The sequence below is a fragment of the Mirounga angustirostris genome, unplaced genomic scaffold, assembly GCF_029215605.1.
Source record: "Mirounga angustirostris isolate CCGP_5_RB_7025 unplaced genomic scaffold, mMirAng1.0.hap1 SCAF_1, whole genome shotgun sequence".
Classification (NCBI taxonomy): Eukaryota; Metazoa; Chordata; class Mammalia; order Carnivora; family Phocidae; genus Mirounga; species Mirounga angustirostris.
In genome coordinates this window covers 72306707-72334187 of record NW_026991709.1, presented here as the reverse complement: position 1 = coordinate 72334187, position 27481 = coordinate 72306707, and the positions used below count along the sequence as shown (strand labels likewise).

Here is a 27481-nt window from a genome sequence, read left to right as displayed (position 1 = left end):
GCTACTTGGCTTGTCCCTGGGCTTTTGCTCCAAACCATGCTTCTCCTTGGGTTACACATCTTCTGAGTCCCTACCAGATGGTTGGGCAGAGCAGAAAGAACTCTGAACTGAGAGAGGGTGGAAAATCCCGAGCCTCAGACTCCCCTCTCATTTTCATTCTTTTTTTTTTTTACCGAAAGGAACATAGCATGGGCCCGGCCATCCAAGGAGGGCTCACAAAAACAGCAAATGGAATCAAGCCACAGGGACGTCCCTTCTGGAATAGAGAGAGTATGATTGTCCATACCTGCTCCGAGTTTAGGGCTTCCCAATACTTCTGCTGCAGAATAAAAAGAGAGATGGAAACAAGTGTTGGCTAGATTTTGCCGGCATCACAGAGCAGAGCGGAGCAGAGCTTAGCACCAGCCCAGTGAGCGAGGCGGCAGGGCCCTTCAGTGATCTGGGGGCAGAGGAGAAGCTGACTTCGGCAAGCAGAAAGGCAGCAGCCACTGGTGGCTACAATTTAGCTAAATGATCAATAGGATAATTGTGATAATTAGGAAAGGCTGCAGGTCTTTGGAAAAATTACAATCTATGCAAGATTTTAAAATTACTATTATCAGAAATTATTATTATTATTATCAGGCATAATAATAAATCTTCCATTTATTAACCACATGGCTGAGATGAGTCAACTCAAACCCATAAAACTAGGAGAGATGCAAATAAAATCCCCTTGAAAATACAGGGTATTTGCTACCAGCCAAGATTCATTTTTAATTAGCCTTTACTGCATGGGTGGTTCCACCCTAAGGCTCAAATATGTCTGATTCAGGTTCTTGAAGGGTGCATGATGGTCTGCTCTTGTTTGTTTGGCAGCTCACGCAGTGCCTGGGAGATGTGTGTTTCTGACATAGAGCTGTGAATCTACAGATGTCTGGTACACTGATCTGTCAGGGTCTGTCGAATTGAATAACTGCTGATCCACACAGTCCACAGGATTTGGTGTTGTCACATTAGAACAAAGCCTCTACTGTTCAATTCTTTTAAATTTCCATTAAAAAAAACTTTTTAGGGGTGACTGGGTGGCTCAGTCGTTAAGTGTCTGTCTTCAGCTCAGGTCATGATCCCAGGGTCCTGGGATCGAGCCCCGCATCGGGCTCCCTGCTCAGCGGGGGAACCTGCTTCTCCCTCTGCCTGCCGCTCCCCCCGCTTGTGCTCTCTCTCTCTCTGACAAATAAAATCTTAAAAAAATTTTTTTTAATTTAAATTATTTTTAAAATTATTATTTTTTAAATTAAAGGTCCTACGCTTTTTAAAAAAGTAATCTCTATGCCCAATGCGGGGCTCCAACTCACAACTCGGAGATCAAGAGTTGTGTGCTCTATTGACTGAGCCAGCCAGGCGCCCCTTAAATTTCCATTTTAAACAACTTTTTAATTGTAGATTTTCAACCATACACCAATAAAAGAACATCTAATGAACACCCATGGACACACCCTGTTTTATTTATTTATTTATTTTTTAAGATTTTATTTATTGAGAGAGAGAATGAGAGAGAGCATGAGGGGGGGAGGGTCAGAGGGAGAAGCAGACTCCTTGCCGAGCAGGGAGCCCGATGCGGGACTCGATCTCGGGACTCCAGGATCATGACCTGAGCTGAAGGCAGCTGCCCAACCAACTGAGCCACCCAGGCGCCCCCCTGTTTTATTTGATCTAGCTCCCTCAATTTTTTTATTTGTTTAAATATTTTAAAATAAATAATCTCATCTGTAAATATTTCAGCACGCCTCTCATAAATAAGGGCATTAAAAAAAAAACCCAACTAAGAACAGTGCATTATTAGACCCAACAAAATTAGTGATAATTCCATAGTATTCATCTTTTAATGACATCCTGCTGTGGGAGGGAGACATAAACTGGAAAAAAAAAACCCACAGAATTGAAAATAAAAACAGGATTAATTGGAAAAGATATGAAATTACTGAAATGATAGTTCTACACACTGCAAATGACAGAGATGTTGGGAGGACGTAGGGGTTGAAAAGTGAAACAACTTTTACAAATGAAACAGAAATAAAAAGAGAGATGAAAGAAAAGTTGCTTAAATTTTACCTTTCTTTAGAAAATACAGATGGTCATGCAAAATAGCAGTAGTAATCTGATGTTACCACAGTGAGTGGCTGTATTTGTTAAAAAAAATTATTAAATGCAGTGTGACATACTGGAAGAGAAAAAGAATATTAATGGAAAAACTGGTGACATCCAAATAAAGTCTATAGTTTAGTTAATAGTAATGTACTAGTGTTAATTTCTCAGTTTTGCCAGAAGCATTCTCGTGTAAGATGTTAACATTACAAGAAACTGGGCAAAGGCACACAGGAACTTTCTGTACTACTTTTGCAACTTTTCTGTAAATCTCAAATTATTCCAAAATTTAAAAAGTTTATTTAAAACCGAGCAAACAAACAGGCCCAAGAGTCCTCCAACTGGATTGATAAGAAAGCTTGAAACTTCCTTTCTCAATCTTCAACATCACAGTCTAAAATTTAAGAAGAGTGCCCTCTAGTGGCAGTAGTAGTCAGGATTTCTTTTTAAAGTTACTTCTTAAGCCAAAAATGACAATGTGCCCAAGGAGTGCAATGAACCCAAATGTCTCTGAGATCTCTCTCCATGTCCCCAAAAGTGAAAATAAATAACATTTTCTGGTGCTTTTCTGGGCTTCAAAAGGCACAGGAACAGTTTCAACACTGGAGGAAAGCATCTGCCTTCGGCTTTCCCTATTTCAAGAGCAAAATGTGTTAATTTCTGTGCAGAAATTTTTTCAAAAACAAAATAAATTCTATCCCATAATTCTCCTCCAAGAAAGAGCCTCCATGAACAGTTACTGAATAGCCCTCTGAAATACACATAAACACACACACACAAACCACAATGTGCAAATGGCTTTTCTCCCTTAACATCTGTGAGCATTACCTCGTGTCTTTTTTTTTTTTTAAAGATTTTATTTATTTGACAGAGAGAGACACGGCGAGAGAGGGGAACACAAGCAGGGGGAGTGGGAGAGGGAGAAGCAGGCTTCCCGCCGAGCAGGGAGCCCGATGTGGGGCTCGATCCCAGGACCCTGGGATCAGGGCCTGAGCCGAAGGCAGACGCTTAATGGCTGAGCCACCCAGGTGCCCCATTACCTCGTATCTTGAAATTGTCTTTAGGACCATGATTCTGTCACCGACATGTACCACAGCATGTAATATGTCAGTTCAGCTCCTTTCTAAAAGCACACTTCTTTGTGCTTCTGAAATCAAAGAAGCAACATGTAGCTTCCCGTCTACAAAGCATGGGGTAACTTTTCCTTTTTTTCTGAAGGCTTTTGAGGTATGTCCTAGCCATTGAGGAAACAGGGTCACTTTCCAGGCTTACATTTTAGATTTCGTCCTCTTACATTTAGGGAGAAGCGACTTTTCCCAATACTGGGGAGGTGACACAGTATTGGACTCAGGACCAATTACAGAGTTTTTTGTTTCTTCTAATTATAAAGTGTTCAAGACTGGCCAGGTACAGACCAGCTATGATTCTCTCCCAGAATTCATTAAGTAGATTTCCTTTACCTGGAGCCTTACAGACTTTAAAAAATTATACCATATGCTTCCAAATGGCACCCTTTCTATTTCTCTAGTTCATTAAGCTATTCTATAGCACTTACCCTAGACGGAGCAAGCTTTCATCTCCCCACGCACTCCTTCCTCCTCTCCGCCTGCCCGAACTCCACAATACACTTTTACACTTAAGGTCATGGTGTTAGGCCGGACCTTAAAGGCAGCCCAGTCCAAAGCTGGGGTTTCAGAGTGAGCATCTGTGGGAACAGTGCTCTTCACATCCCGACCTTGGCGGAGCCTCACCGCCCTCCCTGAAATCATCGTCTCCACTTTCAGAGCAGGTCCAGAGAAAGGATGAGTGCAGCCCGACTGATACCATGGCCAGAAGGCCCAGAGTGCGTATCCAAGCCCACCTCCAGCCTGCTTTCCATGACCCTATGTGCAACACACCAGCTGCCCCTACCTGATCCTCCCAGTCACCCTGTAATACAGGTATAGCACAACTCTCAAGATTCCTATGTACAGAAGGAGAAGCTAAAATTCAAGAAGTCCAGTGGGGGCCCGAGGTTGCCTGGCAGGTCAGCGAGAGCCCAGAGAAGCCCGAGTCTGTGCTGTGTCCTGCATGGCGCATTTCCCTCTGGGGCCCAGGGGAGCCTCTCTGCTCACCCCGGGGGAACCAGCTGACTGAACACACATTTCAGGAAGTATTCTTTCTCATGGTCTCACTGCAAGTGGCGCCAGCTGTCTGGGAAGGACACAGATCCGTGGAGGGCAGAATCCATGTCCTGAACTTGATTTTGACCTTTGGACTTATTGGAATGTTCTGGCCTCCTTCTTTATACTTATATGATTTTCTTCTAAAATTAGCACTTTTATAGCCTATTAATATAAATATATATTTTAAAAATATATGTAATAAATTTATACACAAATATAAATTTATATATAATAAATCTACATTTAATTTTATAAAAAACTTAAACATGTTTTGTTATATATATGTGTGTATATATATATATATATACACACATACATGTAATTTTTTTCCTTGAAAGAATGATTTGGCCTTAAGAATGGCAAACATCCAAAGGAATCTGTCCTGGTCTGCTGGTGCTGGAAGCAGGGTTTAGAGAGGGAACAAGCAGTCTTGGTTGTCAACAGGCTTAGGCACAGAATTAGCAGGGACATACAGGGACCTGATCCTCTTCAAATAGAGCAATCTGGTGTTCGGTCCTGTTCTTATGCCCCACACATGTACACACAAGAGACTTTGTTCCAATGACAGAAACAGCCTCTTTGGAAAATTTCTACAAAGCTTCTTCCACCAGGTCTATGGCATTTTGAGGGAGCACAGAGGGAAAAATGACTAAATACTCTTTCATCACAAAGCTGGACTTAAATCTTTTCTTGCATTCCGGTGGGGGGGATTGGAGAAAAGGAAAAGAAAGGAAAGGAAAGGAAAAAGAAAAAAGGAAAGGGAAAAGGAAGAGGAAAGGAAAGGAAAGGGAAAAGAAAAGAGGAGAGGAAAGGAAAGGAAAGGAAAAAGAAAAGAAAAAGGCAAAGAAAAGAGGAAAGGGAAGGGAAGGGGAGGGGAGGGGAGGGAAAGGAAGGGAAGGGCTTTAAAAGGCACAGGAACAGTTTCAACACTGGAGGAAAGTCAGGGGCTGGCTGCCCCAGAAAGGGAAAAGGGCACTCCCGAAAGCCCTGTCCTTCTGGGCCGCGGCCCCCACTGTGGACACTCAGCATCCGCTCAGTCTGCCCTCAGGTGGCTCTGCAGGAGCGGGGCTGCCTTGTGCTGAGTGGGTGAATGAGTGAGCGAATAAACGAGTGCATCCTGTCTCTGTGGAGCGTGCCGTCTCCTGTGCAGACGTCCAGAATCCCACACAGTCCAAACACATGGCCTCCCTACAGGGTCACAGGTCACACTGAAGGCTCTGGCATCATTCATCTGGTGCCCTGACCAACCCAGCCCTGCACACTTGAGGAAAGGTGAAAATAATCCAAAGTCTCCCTCCAGGTGAGGTCACCTGGCCTCCTCGGTCTCTGTCTCGGCCCTTCTCCTGTTCTGCCGTCAGTGCATTTACTTGCAAACCCCAGTGTTTTCTCCTATTAGGGCATGCCCTGACCACCCAGGGGAGTACAGGGGGGCGGCAAGAGTCCTGGACAGAGAGTCGGGTTTCTCATCTGTAAAATGGGAATGCAGGATAAGCCTGGGCCTGCATACCTCCCTGGGTAGGAGTCCCTGCCAAGGCAGTGCGGTGCAGCGGTTAACAACAGGGCTTTCAGAGCCAGACAGAGTTGGGGTCAAACCCCACGTCTGCCCCCTATTATTATTATTATTACTACTATTATTATTAACGTTTTCTTGGGCAAGTTACTTAACCTCACTGAGTTCTAGTCCCCTCTTCAGGAAAACAAGAATAACAAAGGTAGGGGTGCCTGGGTGGCTCAGTCGGTTAAGCATCTGCCTTCGGCTCAGGTCATGATCCCAGGGTCCTGGGATCAAGCCCCGCATCGGGCTCCCTGCTTGGCGGGAAGCCTGCTTCTCCCTCTGCCTCTGCCCCTCCTCCACAAGCTCTCTCTCATGTGTTTTTTCTCTCAAATAAAGAAATAAAATCTTAAAAAAAAAAAAGAATAACAAAGGTACCTGCCTCGGGGCTGTTGGGAGGATTACACGGAGCACCGTTTGTAAAGTACAGAGCATGCAGTGTCTGGCATGTGTCAGCGATGACAACCATCATCCTGACTGATGGATGTGCAGGCACGGAGTGAACTAGGTGCTGCGGGGACCCTCCCCGCCACTCCCCTCCTCCCCAGCACTGCAGGAAGCAGTATTCACCCCAGTTGCTGTGTGCCCAGCACACGGACATAAAGCCACCATCTGAGAGTTACAACATCATAAAAGACCACAGGAGAGAGAAACACATCACCTCAATGACGCAGAGGGGATCCCAGGCCTCCACGGGCCTGGGGGGGGGGGGAGCTGGAATGCATTCACTTAGGGGTCTGAGGGGACAAGCAGAAGCCGTCAAGACAGACAGCCAAGGCCACCTCAGGGGAGTCCAGAGGAAACAGGCAGGGTGGCGCAGCCCGAGAGTGGGGACAGATGCCACGCTGTCTCAGCCTAACGCCAGCAAAGATTTGAACTGTGCAAGCCTCAGAGCAAGAAGTCATAAGCCAGAGGCAGTGCCGGACTGAGGCTCTCTGACCATCGGTCCTCAGGCTTCATCGGTCCCCAGGCTTCAGTCCCTCGGGAGTGTGGTCTGGGGGAGTAACACTCTCATCTGTGACCAAGTTACCAAGTTACCAGGTGCCTGCCACCCTGTGAGGTGGGCTCAGGCCAGCCTTCAGGCATTTTTCTTTCCAATTCCCATGCTCAGAAAATGGGTGCCAAGTAAGTGACCAAACGGGCAGGTGAAGTGCTACGTTACTCACCTGCCAAGAGACACCTTCTTGCTCATATTCTGCCATTAATGAACTGGGATCTTTAGTGAATATTGCTTCAAACACCAGGGGACACTGTCAAGCTTGGACAGTCCCACCACCCAGAGGCAGCCGCTGGTTGGTAGGCTTGTGGGGTAATTTCAATTTTGTTCTTTGCGTTTTCCAAATGTTTCCAAATGTTCCACAACAAACATGTATTACTTTTAAGAGCAGAACATGCAGACAACCAGCAGGCCCAGCGGATCCCCCAGCGGACAAAAGCTCCGCTGTCTCCTGCTCATCCACTGAGCCATCTGTAGTGGGAGTTTTCCAATTCCGTTTGATGCGTTAGCGTTCATATCTAGCGGAAGTCTAAGTTATTTCTTTGCAGGTCTCAGTAGCTTGTCATTTGTGGTGTGTGTGCTTTTGGGAGCGAAGCCGGAGGACTGTGCCATGGGCCGGGCTGGGGCAGGTGAGCCTCAAAAACTGTATTCCTTTCAACATGGGCAATGCCTTCCGTTTGCCTAATTTAAAAGTGTGACCCTGTCCCCTTTGTACTTAGTTTTAAAAAATCAATGTCTAGAAAGACAGAGGTTGTAAAGAATGGGGGGAAGGACAAGGACCACAAATCACAGAATAGCCCAAACCTGCCACGGAAACAAATGTCTCAATTTTTCAAGGTCACTGTCCAATCCTTACCTCAACTCTGGCTGCCCCTGTTTCCACAGAGCAAATACTGCTCCTGGGTCTCCCCAGCTCCTCCCTGACTCATTGACTTAACTGTCTTTCCTCCTCACTGAACCCACTTGGCCATCAGGCTCATTCTGTACCCTCCCCCGGAGCCTTAGATTTCTGCCAAGACTGCTGGATGCAGGCTGCCAAGCCATGTGCTGTGGGTGTCCTACAAATTCTGAGACTGGATCCAGGAAATAAACAACACCAAATGACATGGGGATACATGGGCCCCAAATGGTCCTTGGTCTGGTGCAGAATCCTTCACTCAAAACCCAGCTTTCAATGGCCTCTGTGTTCTGGAATCAAGGAGCAGAGAAAGGTAAAAGTGGCTCAGGCCCTACTCCTAAAAGGTTCATGCCCATCCTGGTGGGGAGACACGCCCCTACAGCTCATCAGATGACACGGCGAACAATGGAAGTTGTGTAAGCGAGGTGTATGTTCTGGCACCCAAGGGAAGGAGCCATTAATCTCGTGTGTGTGTGTGTGTTGTCGGCATGAAAGTAACGCCACCCAGCAGGTGGCATCTGGGTAGGATTCTGACACACGGGCCAGGGAGAACCCCAGGGAGAAAGGCCCAGAGGCCCTGGGTACAGGGAACAGTCCATTGCCAAGGTGGACATAGAGGTAATAAGGGTGGGGGGCGATCCCATGAGGCTAAGGTAGCGGTGAAAGGTCTAGAACGTCACACTGAAGAATCTGGACTGTATCCCACAGATCAGTGGCTCTGAGTCTTTCGGATTTTGGAGTTCACAAGTTCGACTCATCCAAGATGGCTGACGGACTATTTTGCTAGATAAGGCCATTACAAAAGCCAAAACCAAAAACTCAACACCAACTACCACTTGCTATTATCATTTTATAAAAGGGCATTTTAACTCCAAGAGTGTAGAAAACAAACCCAGGGGGAAGGAGAGTCCTCCTTTCCCCACCCAAGCCCTGCCAGAGACAGCGGACACTCTCCTGTTGCCACCACACACCCACAACACTGTCCTTGTTGTCACTGTCCACAGGCAAAGGGAAACTTCCTCCTAGAACCGGGCCGGGAGCCACAGTGGGGGGAGTGACAGTGACCTAACAGCTCGACCCGAGAGTTAGAGCCCGTTGTGGCATCCAAAATACGACCTGTGTTTTCTTCACAGATCTGAGGTGGAGTCTGCCGAAGTGCCGTGCACGGTGCCCAGCACAGGGCTCCTGGGTACGAGACCCTGAGAGCTCCAGGCCGGTAGCTGGTGCTCCTCCCGGAGGAGAGATGCTCCACGGTCAAATGGGTTCGGGGAACACTCCGACTGTGACAGTTAATCACGCACGCATGCATTTAATTCTGTAAGGCTTGAACATGCAAGTGACTCTAAGAGGGCACCGAACCATGCCCTGTGGCCCTGACTCATTTGACCATGGGAAGCTCTTCTCAGCCCCACCCCGCGTGCGCGCCTCCGGGGGCGGGAGCACCACGCATGCTCGTTCACCGCCCAGCGGGCGTGCGCGCCTCCGGGGGCGGGAGCACCACGCATGCTCGTTCACCGCCCAGCGGGCGTGCGCGCCTCCGGGGGCGGGAGTACCATGCATGGTCGTTCACCGCCCGGCTGGCGTGCGCGCCTCCGGGGGCGGGAGCACCACGCATGCTCGTTCACCGTCCAGCGGGCGTGCGCGCCTCTCGGGGCGGGAGCCCCACGCATGCTCCATCACCGACCAGCGGGCGTGCGCACCTCCGGGAGCGGGAGCATCATGCATGCTCGTTTACCGCCCGGCGGGCGTGAGCTTAGCGTGGGCAGCCGGGAGCACAGCTGTGCAAGCGCCGCGGAGGCACCGGCAAGCGGCAGTGAGTGACAGCCATGCACCTGGCAGGCGGCAGCGTGTACCTCGAGGTCCGAGTTGATGGAGGAGACCTCGCAGGAGCTGCTGGAAGACACGCGGGCCCGGATGACCTGAACGGGAGGGTACGAGGGGGGCTCCTGCAGCGTGGCGTCTCCAGGGCTCATCTGTCCATCGCCGGGCAGCCTGGTGGTGCTGCAACTTGCCTGCAAGGTGTGTGGGGAAGGGCAGGCAGGGAGACTTAGCTTGCTTTATTTTTGAATTGTCAAAGCATTCAAATACTCCAGTATTGAAAGGGTACAAGGGGCGTCTGGGTGGCTCAGTTGGTTAAGATCCGCCTTCAGCTCAGGTCATGATCTCAGGGTCCTGGGGTCGAACCCCACATGGGGCTCCCTAATCAGCCGGGAGTCTGCTTTTCCCTCTGCCCTTCCCCCCACTCATGCTCTCTCTCTCTCAAATAAATAATTTTTTTTTTAAAGGTACAAAAGGGTGTAGAATGCAAAGTCAGCCCCCACCCAAATCCCGCAGCCACCCAGGTCTCCCCAGGGGCAGCCAGGGCTCAGGTTCCTGTGTATCCATCCAGATAGTCCATCCATATCCAGTCAAATGCAAATATACAGCTCCCCTAGTTCCATACACGGTGGCAGCACATCTACACTCTCCTAGGCACCTTGCTTTTTCTCACTTCACAATATGTTCTGGAGATAGTTCTATAGCAGAGGCTTTGTTGCTCTTTCTGTTCCTTTCGTGGCATCGTGTAGGTGTTCCCGATCTGCAAAACCTATCCTCTACTGACGGACGTTGAGGGCGTTCCCAGTCTATTGCTTTTACAACACTGGCTGCAGGAAATTCTACTGTACATCCAAGGTTTCAGGGTACTTAAAGGATACATTTCTAGAAGCGGAATTGCTGGATCAGAGGGTATGTAAATTTGTAATTTGTAATTTGGAGAGCTTCTGCCAAAATGTACTGCATGGCCTCATACCCACCAGCAGCTCGGGAGGGTAAAGGGAGGAAGAAACTTGCAAGATTTTCATCCATCCATCCATCCACCCACCCACCCACCCACCCATCCACCCACCCACCCATCCATCCATCCATCCATCCATCCATCCATCCATCCATCCATCCACCCACCCACCCACCCATCCACCCATCCACCCATCCATCCATCCATTCATCCATCCATCCACCCACCCATCCATCCATCCGTCTCAGAAGAGAGCTTCCCCAGAGATCCTGAAGCCCTGCTGGCCAGGGCTTCAGAACCAGGCAGGATTTTGGTCCTTCCACTGACACACCACAGGGGAACAGCCTGCCTTCTAGAGCCGCATCTTCCACAACAAACCGCACACCTCGGCAAGAAATGCATCTTCCTTGAGTCTCAGTTTCCTAATCTAGCAAAGGGGGTAGTAGTCCCTGCCTTGCCTCCTTTGAAGGGGGTCAGAGGGCTCAGGTGTAAATGTCCCGGACACATGAGAATGGCTACTCGTACTGGACCCCAAATCACGCAGGCTCCAGCCCTGGGTGCATCAGGCGCAGGGTTTCACGCGAGAGCTGGCTAGATAGGCTGGGGGGTGGGGGACACAGGTCCCCAGGCAACAACAATAGAGTCCTCAAATGCTCCAAGCCATGATCCCCATAACCCCATGGCCCTCAGCCTCTGAGTTTAGCCTGAACCGGGTGCGTCTCCTGAAAAACCTCTCCTTAGGACCAGCGCCCAGGAGGGACTGCTTGAAAGACAAGTGAGCATCCCTGTGGCCCCTCTTGTCTACTTCCAGGTGGCTGGGCAGACAGGACACACAGCGATGCACATGGCAGCAGGGGACCTATTTCACCACAACCTTGTCCCCTGGGACATTGCCATGAAAAACAGAAAAAATTGGCTAACTGATCAGGCATGAAATGAACACAGAGAACATGTTCTCTTTAAAAAAAGCTCGGGGGCGCCTGGGTGGCTCAGTCGTTAAGCATCTGCCTTCGGCTCAGGTCATGATCCCAGGGTCGTGGGATTGAGTCCGGAATTGGGTTCCCTGCTTAGCGGAGAGCCTGCTTCTCTCTCTCCAACTCCCCCTGCTATGATCCCTCTCTCACGGTCTCTCTCTCTCTGTCAAATAAATAAATAAATAAATAAAAAATAGAGCTCAGGTCCCAGGATCAGACAGGCTTCATTTGAAACACATTCCTGTGCTTTTCTAACTATGAGATCTTGGGCAAGCTACTTAACCCTCCCTGCGCCTCAATTTAAAATCATAATACAATGGGTAATTATTCAATAACAATAGAAATAATAATACTTATGAGAATTTACATTAAGAATAATTTAAAAGCCAACCATTTATCAAGTGCTTACTTGGTGTCAGACATTATGCCAAGTAAGAGGCAGTGTTGCCTAGTGGTCAAGTGCACAGACTCGGGTAGAGACCGGTCTGAATCCTGGTTCTGCCACTGACAAGCTGTGTGACCTTGAGCAAGTTGCTTAATCTCTCTGTGCCCCGAATTCCTTATCTGTAAAATGAGATTAGGGGTCGGCTGTGGGGTTTACATGAGTTCATGTACACAAAGCGCTTAGCCCAGAGGGAGCATTTCTATGGTTGGTTACAAAGCACTTAGTCCAGTACTCTAAGCACCATCTGTGACCAGCGTAAGAAGCATCACGGAAGCGATGGCTGTTATTACTGTCTCAAAAACTGGCAAGTAGTTAGCCCTCAACAAACACACTACTGTGGGAGTGGTGGGAGTGGTGGCCCTGGAGCCCAGAGAAGCGGCTTCCTGCCCCGCAGGGACCGGGGCTGCAGGCTGGCTGCTGGGAGCTGTCTCAGCGACACCACTGCCCTCTGGTGGACACAGAAGGAAGAAGCCAAATGGGACTATTTGCTCAAAAATGTGCTGCAGGCGGCCTCCATGGAAGAGAATGAAGGAGGGACACACTTTTCTTTCCCGGAGTCAGTTCCGCAGCATGAATCCACTCAAGATTCAGGTACTGGGAGGGTTAGAGTGAATGCAAGTTTTGCACTAGTATTTTTCAGAAGTCCTATGATTTAAAAATTTCTAGTGCAAAATGTTGCCAGATGCTGCTGGGGTTCCCTGTGCTCTCTCCCCAGACTTCCCATTCTAACAAGGGTTTCATGGCCCAAGTGGGCTCTTAGCTGTGAAAGCGTGCTCTCAATCTCTCTGAATGCCACTGACATCCTGGGGTTACTTGTGCCTCCTTTCCAGGGAACCACAACAAAGAGTAAAACCTATCTTTCAGGCCCAAACTCTGAGCACCAGCCCGTCTCTTGGGCAGCTGAACAGGGCTGCTACCACTGAGCTCCGCGCCACGCTCCAAACATCCAAACAGCCTTTACCGAGGGCCTCACACACCAGGGTCTAGGCAAACAGGAGAGAAGGAGGCAAAGTTTACATCCCAGCAGGAGACAGACAACCAAAGTAAAAGATAGTGAGAAGTGCTTTGTAGAGTATTTAAAAAGGCAGTAAAATAGAGAAATATGATAGAAAGGTAGAGGCTACTTTTGAGTGTGTAGTCAGGGATGGCCTTTGAGAAGGTGACATTTATTTTATTAAGATTTTATTTATTTTGGGGGGAGAGGGAGAAAAAGATCAAGAGCAGGGGGGAGGGGTAGAGGGAGAAGCAGACTCCCCGCTGAGCAGGGAGGTCATGGGGTGGTTTGATCCAGGGACTCTGGGATCATGACCTGAGCCGAAGGCAGATGCTTAACTGACTGAGCCACCCAGAGAAGGTGACGTTTAAACTGAAGTCCGGAAGACTGGAAGGAGGCAGCCATATAAAAGCAATTAGGAGGAAGAGCATTCTAGGCACAGGAATGGAGAGAGAAATCCCAGGCAGCTGGGAGGAGTGAAGAGGGAAGAGAATAGGGGAGAGAAGCGGGGAGGGAGCGAGTGCTGGGCTCTGGGGTCTCGCAAGTCTGTGGAACTTTAGATTTTTTTCTGTATGAGATGGGAAGCCAGGGGGCTTCACACCAAGGAGGAACACGATGTAGTTGCCCCTTCTGGCTGCTGGCTGCAGGTGGAGGGGGGGGCAAGGTTAACTCCCGAGAAGGGGATGAGGGAATGAGGTAGGAGGCTGCTGGCTCTATTGTAAAAGCAGTATGTAGGAGACTCACAGCTGGAGTGGACGTGCAGTGAGGGGGAGAGAAGAATTTGAGGATGGGGGATGGGGAGGGCATGGCAATCCCAAGTTCTGTTCCGTCACGGCAAGGGTGGGGTGCCGTGTGGTGACCCCGCCGGGAGGGGAGCTGGCCCCGAGCGCTCTGGGACTGCGGGCCCGGGCGGGCAAGCATGCCAAGAGGAGGGAGCCCTGCAGGGACAGAGCTGGGGTGCTGCAGCCTCGGGGGCCAGCCCGCCCTCAGGGGCCTGCACAAGGTGCAGAGAAGCTGGGAGCGCCGGCGCTCCATAAATCCGAAGCAGCCAGTGGCCAAGTGTGTTCAATCCCAACAAGGAGAGGGCCGACCCAGGATTTACGGACTTGGAGGTCGCTGGAAGTCTTAGTGGGTGTGGGATGAGGGGGTGGACTTCCTGTCACCTCTTCCCATCTCTTTTCTAAACCTCTTCCTCCTGGGGACCCTCTGTGCACAGGCTTAGGACCTCGGGAGTCATGGGGAGCGCTCAGCCTCCCTCAGCCTCCCAAGCCTCCACTCAGTCTCCGCCTCTCCCCCTGCCCCAGCCTTGGTTCAGGCCACACCACCTCTCTCCTGGACTTATAGCTGTCCCTCACTGACTGCCTTGCTTCTATCTCCTCTTGCCTCCTCTGCCCTCCAACACTGCCTGAGTGACGCCTCTAAAAGGCACATCTGCCCCTGAGTCTCTAGTCCTGATGCCTCCTGGACTCCTGCCCCTCAGGAGGATAGGCTCCACAGCGGGACGATCTCTCCCTTGCCTCCTCTCCAGCCTTTCACCCGTCCCCCACTGAGGCCTTGGACAGCTCCTTCCTCCTTTTACATGCTTTCTTGCCTCATCTTGCCCATCCTGCAGCTAAAGTGTCACCTCCTCCAGGAAGCCTTCCATGACTACTTCCCACCCTTCTGGACCCTTGGCTGTAGCCCACCACCACTTACCTGCTGCACCGGCTCGATGGTCAGCTCCAAGTAGTGACTGATGGCTGCCATTGTCCTGAGTGATTTGCAGGGTGGTAGTGTAGTGAGAGGCACCCAATCTGAATTCTTTCAAGCAGAGATGGGGAGACAAAAACAGAATTCTTAGTCAGGAGACAGTTTTCAAAAACAAAGTCCCATTTTCTTCAAAAGAATCCCTAATTATTTTTTTCTGTTGTTTCATGGTACATTTCACTTTCTGCTTCCTATGTTATCTCTCTCTCTCTCTCTTTTTAAGATTTATTTGTTTGAGAGAGTGAAGGAGGAGAGAGCACAACAGGGGAGAGGGTCAGAGGGACAAGCAGACTCCCTGCTGAGCAGGGAGCCCGATGCGGCGCTCGATCCCAGAACCCCAGGATCATGACCTGAGCTGAAAGCAGATGCTTAACTGACTGAGCCACCCAGGTGCCCCTCTTATCTCTTTGAGGTCACAGTAGGCCAGTGGTTCCCAAATTTTGCTGCATAGTGGAGTCACCCGGCATGTTAAAAACAAAACAAAACAAAACCCTGATGCTTAGCTTTGCCCACCACCCCCTAGCAGACATTCTGATTCACTGGTAGGGATGTGACCTGGAGTTTCAAAGCCCCCCAGATGATTCTAAAGCATGGCAAAGTCTGGGAACCACTGCAGTAGGCACTAAATAAATGCTTTTGTAAAGCAATCGTTCTCAGATGTTAGTGTGCATCAGAAGCACCCAATGGACTTATTAGAACACCCTCAGCTTCAGAGTTGGTAGAGCTGGTGGAACCCCAGAATTGCATCCCCAATAAGTTTGCGGCCGATGCTGGTCCAGGGACCACACACTGAGAACCATCGCTGTAAAGAACTATGGAAGAGGGGCACCTGGGTGGCTCAGTCGGTGAAGCGTCTGCCTTTGGTTCAGGTCATGATCCCAGGGCCCTGGCATCGAGCCCCACATTGGGCTCTCTGCTCAGCGGGAAGCCTGCTTCTCCCTCTCCCACTCCCCCTGCTTGTGTTCCCTGCTTGGTGGGGAGTCTGCTTCTCCCTCTGCCCCTCCCCCTGCTCATGCTCTCTCTCTCTCTCGTTCTTAAATATATAAATAAAATCTTAAGAAAAAAAAAGCCCTGTGGAAGACATTGCAAAGGCTCCCCTTCCTCTCTTCAGAACACCAAGACACACAAGCCTCTCTTTAAATACTTTAGCTCCCTGTGGGGACCTAATTTCCTAAGTTTCTGGAATAGAATGAAAATAACCTCCCATTAGAGCCTTGATGGGAACATGGAGCTCTGGTCCAAGCACTTGCGTAAACCCCTCTCCCTTGGCCATGTCCACCACTATCTTCTGTTTCATTGACTCAGTCAGATTCCACTGTATCAAACGAGAACGTTGGAAGGAGTGGACCAGCTTGCTCACAGAGTCTCACTCATGCTCTCTGAGAGAAAAACGAGGACAGTGAGGAGCCCAGGCAATAGGCGAGATTTTTTTCCTCAAGAAATTATCTTAGAAAAGAGGGACCTGCTTTATGTTCTAGTCCTGATAAGCACTGTTGTATTATGAAGTAATTTCTCAATTACTGGGAACCGAGGACTTTTGACAAAGGTAAACTGCCTCAGTTAGGAGAAGCTCTGCTTACTCACAGGGGTCACCTCCTCAAGTCAGTAAAAGGAGACAAACACGCGTGCTGGCAGGACGGAACTGTAAATGGTGGACACTACACAAACAAACCTTGAAAGACCAGCTTTTAGCTGTATCAACTGAAAAAAGGCTGTGTTAGTGATGGCCATGATGCGGACGTCACAGATGCACGTGAAAGTGGGAATACATGTTTTCCTAAACTATGTGGGCAAAATCATATTATTTCTAAATTAACCTATTAATTTATGTAGTACGGGAACATATATATATATATATACACACACACATATATATATGAGGAGGTAAATTGCTAAAGAGCATACATGGACATTTGACTCTTCCATCTATGTTGCTAAAAATATATTAAAGTTTATTAAAAGATCAAAAAAACTTAAAAAAATACATTGTAATTGGAAAAGTAGAGGATCCTATTTATTCCAGGTATGCTTGGTATTGGGCAAAAACGTTCATTTTTTTCTTTTTTTCCATAAACAGTTTTTTAAAGTGACCAACTGTCCTAGTTCAAGGGAGCCCCAGGGTTCCGCACGCAGCCCCCCGTGGGACCAGCAGTTTTCCAGCCGGCGAGACCTTGCCTCCTGGCTTTCTTCCTCTTTCTCCACGCAGGTCAAGAGGGCTTGGGTGTCAGGGCTCTCTCCGGCTTCAGGGGCAAATCCCAAGTCCCGTCTCATCTTGCTCTTCATTACCCAGGAGAGGAATATGATCTGAGAGGGAGAGTTAAGGTCCAAGGAAGCAGAGCATTTCGGCCACCCACGGCTACCTTCACCTCTACACCCCGAGGGCCCCCCGACTGGGCTCTCTCCCTCCCGCGGATGATCCTGCCTGGGTTGGCCCCAGAACAGACATGTTCATTTAAGAACGGAACCGGGTCTGACATTTCCCCCACAAGGGCCCAGCAGCCAGCAAGACCCTGCCTCTAAGAATTTAGTAAATACTTAGTAAATACTTGTTAAACAAAAGCATTTTGAAAAACATCTTCCTTGAAGCGCTTGGCTCACAGGGACAGTACACGGAGTGGGTTGAATAGTGCCCCTCCACCCCCACCCAAATTCCTATCTATCTGGAAGCTCAGAAAGTGACTTTATTTAAAAACAGGGTCTTGGAGCCCGTGGCTGGCTCAGTCGGTGGAGCAAACAACTCTTGATCTGGGGATTGTGAGTTCAAGCCCCATCGCTTCTCGGCCTTTTGGCTAAGATCAAGTGTGAGTTCAAGCCCCACGTTGGGTGTAGAGATGACTTAAAAATAAAATCTTTTTTTTTCTTTAAAGGGTCTGTGCTGATATAGTTAAGATGAGGTCATGTGGATTAGGATGGACCCTTAATCCCATGACTGGAGTCCTTATAAGAGCAGAGGATGGGCAGAGATACACGAAGGGAAGAGGTGTTTTTTTTTTTTTTTAAGGTTTTATTTATTTATCTGAGAGAGAGAATGGGAGACAGAGAGCATGAGAGGGGGAGGGTCAGAGGGAGAAGCAGGTTCCCCGCCGAGCAGGGAGCCCGATGCCGGACTCGATCCCGGGACTCCAGGATCATGACCTGAGCCGAAGGCAGTCGCTTAACCGACTGAGCCACCCAGGCGCCCCACGAAGGGAAGAGGTTTTGTGAAGACTGAGGCAGGAGATAAAATTACGCTACCAGAGCCAAGGAGCACAAGGGGCCATCAGAAGCTGGAAGAGACAAGGGAGGGTTCTCCCCCAGAGCCTCCAGGAGAGTGTGGCCCTGCGTGGACTTTGGACTTGTAGCCCGTGGAACTGTGAGAATACATTTCTTTTGTCTCAAGCCACCTACTTCTGGTAACTTAATATGGCAGCTAATGAGAAAAACCACCGTTTTTAACTATTTCTAAACTATTTTTGATAAATCCACAGGTTTTTCATACACAAATTACCCACTGTCTGAGCTTAGCTTGCCCTTGAGGCTCTCATGTCAAGGTCACTGGGGTGTCCGCGCATCAGGCAACACCCACTGGGGAACCGGAAAGGCGCTCAGCAGTCACTGACAAAGGGCAGCCCTTGTCAGCTTTTATCTGTGTCCCCAGCCCAGGCTCCAGTGCCAAAGACAGGAGAACGGGGATGCTTAGCCCTGCATGGCAGGTCGGCTTGCAAAGCCCGTTCCTAGCCTTGTGAGAAAGACAGGGCAAAGATGACGGCAATAGGTTCCCGGGAGGGTGGGGGCCGGCCCAGGGGAGAAGCAGCAGTGAGACTGGTGCCCGGGTCTCCTGCTCCCAGGGCCAGGAACCTGCACACTCCCCCCTGCTGCTCCACAGAGGTCCAGCCAAGAGATCATTCTTTCTTTTATATGTACATAAAGGAAACAAAATACAAAATTGCAAATAACTCAATTGCATCTGTCGGCCCCAGGCCTCAAACCTTGGCCCTGGCCCCTGGGAGACAGCTCCATCTAGCAAGAGGGAGGGAGGGCACCACAGGGGCAGGGAGGACATGAGACACAAGCAGTCAAGCCCCCTAGGCCCCAGGTGGATACAGAGAGGTCCAGTGCAGCTCGGCCCAGGGAGGTCAGGAACCAGGGCGTGGCCCGAAGCAGGTACTCAGGCCGCCGGTCATGGGCCACAATGGCCGAGGCATAGAGGAGGCCAGCCAGAGCCGACAGGAGCCGGGTCCACAGGTGGATGGAGGGAAACGCCTTACCCTGGCACTGGACAGAGAGAGAGGAGGGAGCTGGGCAGGGAGGAGCACTGCCCTCCCCCAGCTTCCTCAGAGCTGGATTCTAAGACCTAGGCTCTTGGTGGCATGCAGGCTGGAGGGCAAGCCCTCTCTTTGCCCATGGCCAGTCCCCAAAGGTACTGCTTCGGCTTTTGCTTAAACTGCTTCTTTTGCCTATTCATGCCTCAGAACCTGGCTTAAACTCAGCTCTGAGAAACCTCCCATACCATCTCCACCCAAACAGGGGCGAGTCACTCCCACTTCCAGGCCCCAGGACACATGACACATCCCAGCAGACAGAGTGCTCCTGAGAGCGTCCTCCCCATCTCAGCATCCCTGACACCGCGCACTGGGTAGGGGCACATGAATGTCAGCTGGGAGAACGGGAGGGAATTAGGACAAATTATGAACAGCCAGGAACAGCCAAGAAGCCAAGGACTTCTCTTCCTGGGACCACCAATGCTGAATCTGGCCAGCCGGGAAAGGTCAAGAACATTAGAGATAACATTCTGGAAGTTTTGAAGCCAGGGGATATTTTTGGAGAATGAATAATGACAATACTGGTTAAAAAAAACAAAACCAAAACCAAACAAAAGCCAAAAAACCCACTTTCAATATTTATATGTCAAGTACCCTTTACAGGTGTGATGTCACTTTATGTATATATTTATATGTATATACACAAATACTATATATTTTCAATTATATATAATCACACGGCATATTTAAATTGATATAAATATAAATTATATGTAATTCATTTTACTTATTAAATAATTATATTTAGAGATATACAGGCCTTGGCTAGAGAATGAAAAAAATTCAGAGGAAAAAGCAAGGTTTGGTTGATTTTCCCCATTTTTATTTTAACTCTTAAAAAGAGTCCTTGGGAGTGTTTTGTTTCCCTCTGCATGTCTTCAAGTTTTGTTCCCAGGGCTCCCTGTTTTGTTCTTGGCCATGCCCTGAAGAATGGTTCATAAAGACACCCAGCACCTGGGCTGGGGAGGGTGGTCCCTGACCTGCCGGCCGCACCTGACTCAGCCCAGGAAGGAGCTCTGTCCCAGCCAGCACTGCTGTGATGGGAAATCCTCGGGGATCCCCCAGCCTGCCCACCCCCATTTACTGTGGACACTGATGGCCCGAGAGGGGAGGTGACTTGCAGGGCCAGGGCTGGGACCTGCCTTCTGCCTCTTGAATTTGCACCTGCAGTTGCTCTGGATCAGCTCAACCTGGGTGAGCTCTGTGCTGTCACTCACGTACCAACCCATTCCCGATGCGCACTGACTTTAAAACTCAATCTCCCTTCAGGGTCAGTACTAGGGCCTATGGGGCTCTATTTGCCTGCACACTGGACACACCGTAGGTGCTGAGCAACTGCTATAGGCTGGGGTTGGCTCAGTGACTCGAGATAAGGCAGGTCCAGCACATGCGGGCTTCGTCTGGCTGGTCACACAGAACCCAGGGGGGGATGTTCAGCCAGGAGGCTGCCTGGCAAATCTGCGCTGGGGGCTGGAAGCAAGCCGTGCCTCAGCTTCTGCAACAGCACTCCATCCCAGTGCTGCCAGCCTAGGCCCTCCTGGTCAGCGGGCGCGTCCCTCCTGGAAGAACGGGGACTTCTTCCACCAAAGCCACCCAACCATTCTGCTCCGCAGCGCCCCCACCAGGGGTAAATTAGAAGTAGCTTCTGCGCGGGTATCTAGGCTTCACAGCAGTGCTGGCTAGGCTTCCCAGAACACCCCAAACCCTGCTGAGTTTCTCCCTAGTAAGGGGATCCTAGCTCTGGGCTCTTCTTCATGGGACCAGAGACAGCACCTCAGAGATTGCCCAATGTAATCCCTAACATGATCTAACTCTATCTGCCTGCCAAGGGGCCATCAGGCTTGAATGCCTTTAGTGATGGGGAGCCCACTACCTCCTAAGACAGGAATAACAATACTGATCGCTTTCGACATTCCAGAAACTATGCAAAACATCTAACCTATAAATGGGAGGTGGCGCCCCCCCCCCCATAACCTCTTTCCAGTCTTGGTTTTGGTTCTCTTCCCCTAGACCACAGAGAACAGGGCTGCTCTTTCTGCCCCGAGAAAGCCCTTCTAATTCCTGCATCCATGAGCTTCCTTTGTCCCAGACCAGATTAAGTCTTTAAAAAGTGTCTGCTGGCACCTGCCATGGGCAGGCTCCAAGCACCTGCAATACAGAGGGGAACAGAACAGACGAGACCACTGCCCTCAGGGCGCTCACGTTCTACTGGGGACCAACAACTTGGTCAATAACTGAAGGAGCTAGTTTCAGGCTGTGACAAACGCTGTGAATAAAACGAAGCGGAAGGAAGGACACAGTCATGGGGCTATGTTAGGTGCGTGGCGTTAGGGGCTGACTTGTTTTCCCCTCTCACAAAAGATGCTGAAGTCCCAGCCTCCAGAGCCGGTGAATGTGGCCTTCTCTGGAAACAGGGTCCTTGCAAATGACCTCATTAAGATGAGGTCATTAGGGTGGACCCTCACCCAATATGACCGTGTCTTTATAAAAGGGAAAGCTAGGCCTGGACACGTACAGAAGGAAGGCCGCATGAGGACACACACACGGAGAAAGAACGCCGTGTGAACCCTGGAGTTACGTAGCCATCGGCCAAGGAACTTCCAGGAACTGGGAAAGAGGCCTGAAAGAGCTCCTTCCCTAGTGCCTTCAGGGGGAGCATGGCCCGGCTGACACCTTGGTACTGGTCTGCCGGCCTCTAGTACTTTCAGACAATCCGTTTCTGTTGTCCCAAGTTTGTGAACCTTTCTTATGGCAGCCCCAGGGAACTAATAGAGCCAGGCACTGCACCAGTCCCTCTGAAGGTCTTCGAGCCCCACGTCCCAGGGGCTCCCCACGCTCCCCTCGCTCGGTCTGGGGGCAGCATGCCCAGGGGGGTTCCCGGCCAGCACGGCACAGGCTTCCACTTCCCACAAATGACCAATGAAGCAGCTGCCGTCCCCGAATCTGTTCTCCTGGAACTGCTATGAAATGATGCTCTGGGGCAAGTGATGTTTTTTTTAGCCCCAGCGAGGAGCCCGTCACGTTTCCGGTGTTAGGCCTGGCCGTTATTCCTGCCAGCGAGGCCCGCCAGGCACAGCAGAGCGGGTTTGCACGCCCACGATATCCTGCTCTTCCACAGCGGCTCTCCGGCCTCGGTGGCTTTTCCCGGGGGCTCCCCGCTTCCCCTCACCTCTGCCTCCTCCAGGCCCACCATCCCTTCGGAGCCAAGCTGAGCGGCCTCCCCCTGCCTGGCGGTGTGATGATTTCACCCTCACTCATTTGAATAGCTTAGAACCCTCTTCTCCCTCCTCCGAAACCCCAGACATCTGATTCTATCCTTCTCAGAGCATTAAAATATCCTGCTTTGCATTTCCGTGTCTTTCCAGGAGACTGTGAGTTTCCCAAGGGCAAGCACAGCATCTCAAGTCACGGCTGCGTCCCCTCTGGAACCAGCCAACACAGGGCTTCCCTCAGCCTGGATGCCAGGGAAGTTTCTGTGGGGAGGTGCTCCCGAATACACAGAAGCCCGGCCGCGGTCAGAGGAGATGCTCTCCTCTGAAACCGTCTCACTTCCTGGTGGGATGTTCGTTTACTGAACCCCAGGGCCTTTTTCCTGAGAGCCTGCTTTTCTTTGCTATGGAGAGAACACAATGGGCTGTCCCGGGAAAGGCTCTAGCAGGCCCCATGAGCTCCCATGCGTTGGCTGCCCAGCCCTGTGCGCGCGCGCACACAAACGTGATACACGTGTGACACAACTCTCCACCCCAGGACCCGGAGCTTGGAAGATGCTCCTGGGTGCCCTAAGACCTGCCATGGTGACCCACAGTCCCAGCCCCGACCCAGCCTCACGATTCTGGAGAGCGGGGGGATCCGGGAAGCCCAGGAGCCAAAGGCAGCGATGCCACCCAACAGGTAGCCGAGGATCTCAGTATTGTCCTGCGGGAGTAGGTGACACGCTCAGGGCCCTGAGGAGAGAGCCCAGGCATCCCACACCCATCCTTTCCCAATTTTAGTAGTTTCCTCCCAACCATGGCAAGCCCGAACCCTATCCCCTACCCAGGGCATTTGCTGGGACCGTGAGGGGGGAAGGGACATGCACACCCCCCACATCCTCCTGGGCTCAGCCTCACCTGCAGCAGGCTTTCCAGCAGCCTCCGCTGGGGCCCTCGGATGGGGCCTGAAGCCTTTGGGACGGCGGCCCAGAGCGCCCAGCCTGGCCCCAGGCTCAGCGGCAGGGCCAGAGCAAATACACTGGCCCTGAGCCGCCGCCCCCTCTTCCTCTCCCGGGAGCCCCGACCTGCAACAAACACCACAATGCCACAGTCTTCTGGGATCTAGAACTTGACGGACCACGGCCTGTGAAAACCAGCTGTCAACCCAGCCCTGATGCCAGAACCAGTTCCCAAGTTGTTCTACAGGCCACATCCTCCCCACCCCTCAAGGCCCCGTGGCTGTGCCTCGTCTTTGGAGAAGTCCTTCCTCCCCATCACCCCATCCCATCCCCCCTCACACTGGGGCTCTTCTCCTTCCTCGGCCCTCTGATAGCGTTTTGTGTTTCTCATGTATCTGTGCACAGAGTAGCCTCTGCGAGAGCGGAGCCCCCCGAGGGCAGGCAGCACGGCCCGGCAGCTTCTGTAAGCTCCGCAGAGCCTGGCACAGAGCAGAGCCGGCGCGACCTTGGGGAATGCATCAATGTGTTTGTGCTGGGGCCCGAAACCGTGAGCAAAAAAAGGAGCACGGTCTTGGAAGTCTCCTTGAAATATAAGACAGATAATCCTCTGAAAATTCTAGTAAGAACATGGCTCCTCTGGGCAGTGCTGAGCAGCTGGGGGCATCTTACCTTACCCCACTGGTGCAAGCACTTCCTTTCTGGACAAGGGTCTGGGCACACTGCTGACCCTTCTCAGGAAGGCCCGGTCCCACAGAGTCAGGGTGACCCATCCCAGCTCAGGGACTCTCTGCCCGAGGTGGCCCACGCCCACTTCTGGCATCCATTTCCAGAAGTTACGGGGCTTTGTTTGGCCATCCTGGACTCGCACACTGAGATATCACTGTTCCTTCGCACAGCCCGTACTACCCCACCTCCTGGCCTTTGCTCACACTGTTCTTTTCACCTGGAGTACCCTTCCCTGCGGTCCCCATTCCACGGTCACATCCTTCCCTCTGGTTGCGCATGGTGTGCGTGCACCGCTTCACTAGCAGAACAGATGACTCTTTAGGGCCCTGCCTCTCTTCTCTGGCTGGGGTCAGGGAGCCAATTCCTTTGTCTGCACCCGGCAGGGGCCCGGCTCAGGCGCGACAAGGAGCAGGCACTGAGCACGCTGATGAAAGAGTGGGTGAATGCACACAGGAACAGAAGGCCACACACTCACCCACGTGAGACTTCAGTCTGCAGCCACAGATGGGGAAGAGGATGAAGACAAAGTTCACCAAGTCAACAGCCGCTAGGTAGGCACCCGTGAATACCTGGGAGCAAAGGAGATAGAGTCTTGGTGTTTGAGCGTTCTCCAGTGACCACAGCACCTCTCATCCTGGGTCTCCTCTCCCACTGATGTTGTGCTCCCGGCAAAGCTGCCTGCTGGCCCCAGGAAAGGCTGGTTATCAACTCCGTTTGACTGACGAGGAGGTGGGGCGCCTGAATGACCGATCCCTTAGGCAGAGGCCCACCAGCAGAACCAGCCCTCCACTTCTCACTCCGCACTCTTCCCAGTGCACGGCCAGCCTCTTCTGTGTGACTTTGGCCCAACCACTGACCTTTTCTGGGCCTCACTTTCCTCCTCCGTAGAACAGGGATAGTAACAGCGCCTCCCTCCTCTAAGCCGATTGCATGAACCGATACATGGAAAGTGCTCAAACCAGCACCTGGAGGAACGGACAAGGCTCCTACCTACCAGAGCACCAGCTACTATGCCAGGCGAGTCACTGGTCAACAGCAGTCTCTGGAGGGGCGCCTGGGTGGCTCAGTTAGTTAAGGGTCCGACTCTTGATTTCGGCTCAGGTCCTGACCTTAGGGTCATGAGATCGAGTCCCGAGTGGGGCTCCATGTTCAGCGTGGAGTCTGCTTGGGATTTTTTCCCTCTTTCTCTCCCTTTGCCCTGCCCACATGCCCCCACTCCAATCCCCCTCCCCGCCAGCTCATGAGCATGTTCTCTCTCAAAATAAATAAAATTAAAAAAAAAAAAGAGCAGTTTGATTCCTGGCACTGCTGCTTACTGGACCTTATAAAAGTTATAAGGGCGCCTCAGTGGCTCAGTCGGTTAAGCATCTGCCTTCGGGGGCCCCTGGGTGGCTCAGTCGTTAAGTGTCTGCCTTCGGCTCAGGTCATGATCCCAGGGTCCTGGTATCGAGCCCCGCATCGGGCTCCCTGCTCGGCGGGAAGCCTGCTTCTCCCTCTCCCACTCCCCCTGCTTGTGTTCCCTCTTGCTGTCTCTCTCTCTGTCGAATAAATAAATAAAATATTTTAAAAAAAAAGCATCTGCCTTCGGTTCAGGTCATGATCCCAGGGTCCTGTCATCGAGCCCCACATTGGGCTCCCTGCTCAGCAGGGAGCCTATTCTCCCTCTCCCTCTGCCTGACGCTCCCCCTGCTTGTGCTCTCTCTCTCTCTCTGTCAAATAAATAAATAAATGAAATCTTTAAAAAAAAAAAGTTATTCAACCTCTAAGCCCGAGTGTCCACGTGTGTAAAACAGGGATAAAGAGAGAGCCTAGGTCATAAGATAATTCGAGTATTAAAGGAATTCATATGAGACAAGCCCTCAGTGCCAAGTACATAGTGAAGTATTTATTTATTTATTTTTAAAATAATATTTTATTTATTTATTTGAGAGAGAGAGGGTGCACATGAGTTGCGGGGAGGGGCAGAGGGAGAAGCAGACTCTCCACTGAGCGGGAAGCCCGATGCAGGGCTCGATCCCAAGACCCTGAGATCATGACCTGAGTGGAAGGCAGGCGCTTAACGACTGAGCCACCCAAGTGCCCCCACAGTGAAGTATTTAATAAACATCAACTATTATTACCGGGATGGAGCTGGGTGTCACTATATTCCATCAGCTAATGAGAATGGGCACCCAAAATGAAAGGGGGTTTGTTTGTGAGACAGTGTTATTCAAAGAAGGGTCTCGAACTCTCCCAGTGTGTGTCACACCCACCTGGGTGGGGCTGCCCCACGAGGTGCCTTTGCAGTGCATACGCCCTTGGGATAGGCCCCTTCTCCACAGGTTTGAGGGCCTAGACCTTGGGAAAGCTTAACACTGTTTCTCATTTGCCCCAGAGCCTGCATCACCACTTGGGAAAGCATTCAGCCAGCCCTGTTGAGCTGGGGCTGGCCTCCAGGCTCTAAAAACAATCACCACAACCATCACCATTTATTGAGCATCTACTCTGTCCCAGCTGCTGTTTGAAGTCATGGGGATAAGGTAGTGAATACAAAGTCTTGCCCCTGGGGAGCTGAGCCTCTAGTAGGGGTTAAAAGACCAGAAGCAATAGCATAAGTAAGGAAAACAGACGGTGTATCAGGGGCATCAGCTATGGGAAAAAACAGAGCAGGGTGAAGGGGTCTGGAGCCCCTGCGGTAGAGGTGGGGCACGGCTTCACGTGAGTGCTCAGGGGAGGCCTCACCGAGAAGCTGACTTGTGAGCAAAGCCCCGAAGGAGATGAGAAGTGAGCCATGGGGCTCTCAGGGCAGGAGCACCGGACGGGGGCAGAAGCACCAACAAGAGCACAGACACGAGGCGAAACCGCACCTTGATGGTGATGGAACCGGACAGAAGCCACCATCACCCGTGGGCCCGACGCACCTGGATGGTGAGCTGTCTGGCCAGAATGGCCCCGATGGTGTCACAGAGGCTGGTCAGGAGGCAGCACGCAGCACACAGCACTGACTGGTCCCGTCCGCATCTCTTTGCACATCTCAGGTAGAGAAGCCTGTGGTGACAGACAGGGGGCTTGGTGGGTATGGACAGAACACCAGAGCCATGAGGGGGTTCCCAGAGCAGGTGTCTGAAAAGGGCAATTGTGACTTTGTGTCCCTGTGAAGCACTCTCTCCCCCCAGGGATTCGGCGGGTATTTTTGAACTTGGTTTACAGATGGGAAAATCAAGGATCAAAGACCGCAGCACGAGCCCACGGCACGAGCCAGACCTGCCTCTCTAATGAAGAGGAATTTCTTCCCTCCCACAAATCAGGCCAACTCAAGTTCATGACCTACTACTCAGTGCTGGCAAACTAGCTGTCAGGTTTGATTATTGAAATGAAACGTGCGGGTTATAAAAATAATTGCCTAAATGAAAAAGGCAACTTGATTCTTTCAAATTCACGTGAAATCCTTCAAAGCTGTACGTGCAGGGGGGTGGCCTGGCTTCTACCAGCCCTTGCCCAGATTAAGCATGTTCTTTACACACACACAGCGAGCAAGACTTCTCAAAGATGCCATGGCACTTTGGGCTGACCTCTCCCTACAGGCCCCTGGGGAGGGGCCTGACTTCCCTCCCTCATTCCCCTTCTCCTGCCCTGCCCCACTCCCCTGGA

At 51.1% G+C, this 27481-nt stretch overlaps 1 protein-coding gene across 21 annotated transcripts in view; it reads right to left on the bottom strand.

Moving 5' to 3' along the window:
* The window catches only part of TMEM44 (transmembrane protein 44), a 37731-nt gene that overhangs the window by 7649 nt on the left and 2601 nt on the right, over positions 1-27481 (bottom strand). For 9 of the 21 annotated variants that reach the window (XR_010407618.1, XR_010407638.1, XM_045903137.3 and 6 more), the window contains exons 2-10: positions 26752-26878; positions 24327-24420; positions 23085-23251; positions 22804-22890; positions 18758-18928; positions 16850-16978; positions 14624-14728; positions 9593-9751; positions 287-319 (exon numbers count right to left, since the gene is read on the bottom strand). Coding sequence is in view for 19 of the 21 variants with exons in the window: in XM_045903133.3 (XP_045759089.1) it covers positions 287-319; positions 9593-9751; positions 14624-14728; positions 16850-16978; positions 18758-18928; positions 22804-22890; positions 23085-23251; positions 24327-24420; positions 26752-26878 (1072 nt within the window). In the remaining 2 variants the exon portion in view is untranslated. Of the gene's footprint in view, positions 1-286; positions 320-1671; positions 2760-7154; positions 9063-9592; positions 9752-14623; positions 14729-16849; positions 16979-18757; positions 18929-22803; positions 22891-23084; positions 23252-24326; positions 24421-26751; positions 26879-27481 lie in introns of those variants that run through there. The other 12 variants (XM_064579337.1, XM_064579546.1, XM_064579493.1 and 9 more) reach the window with 7 other exon arrangements.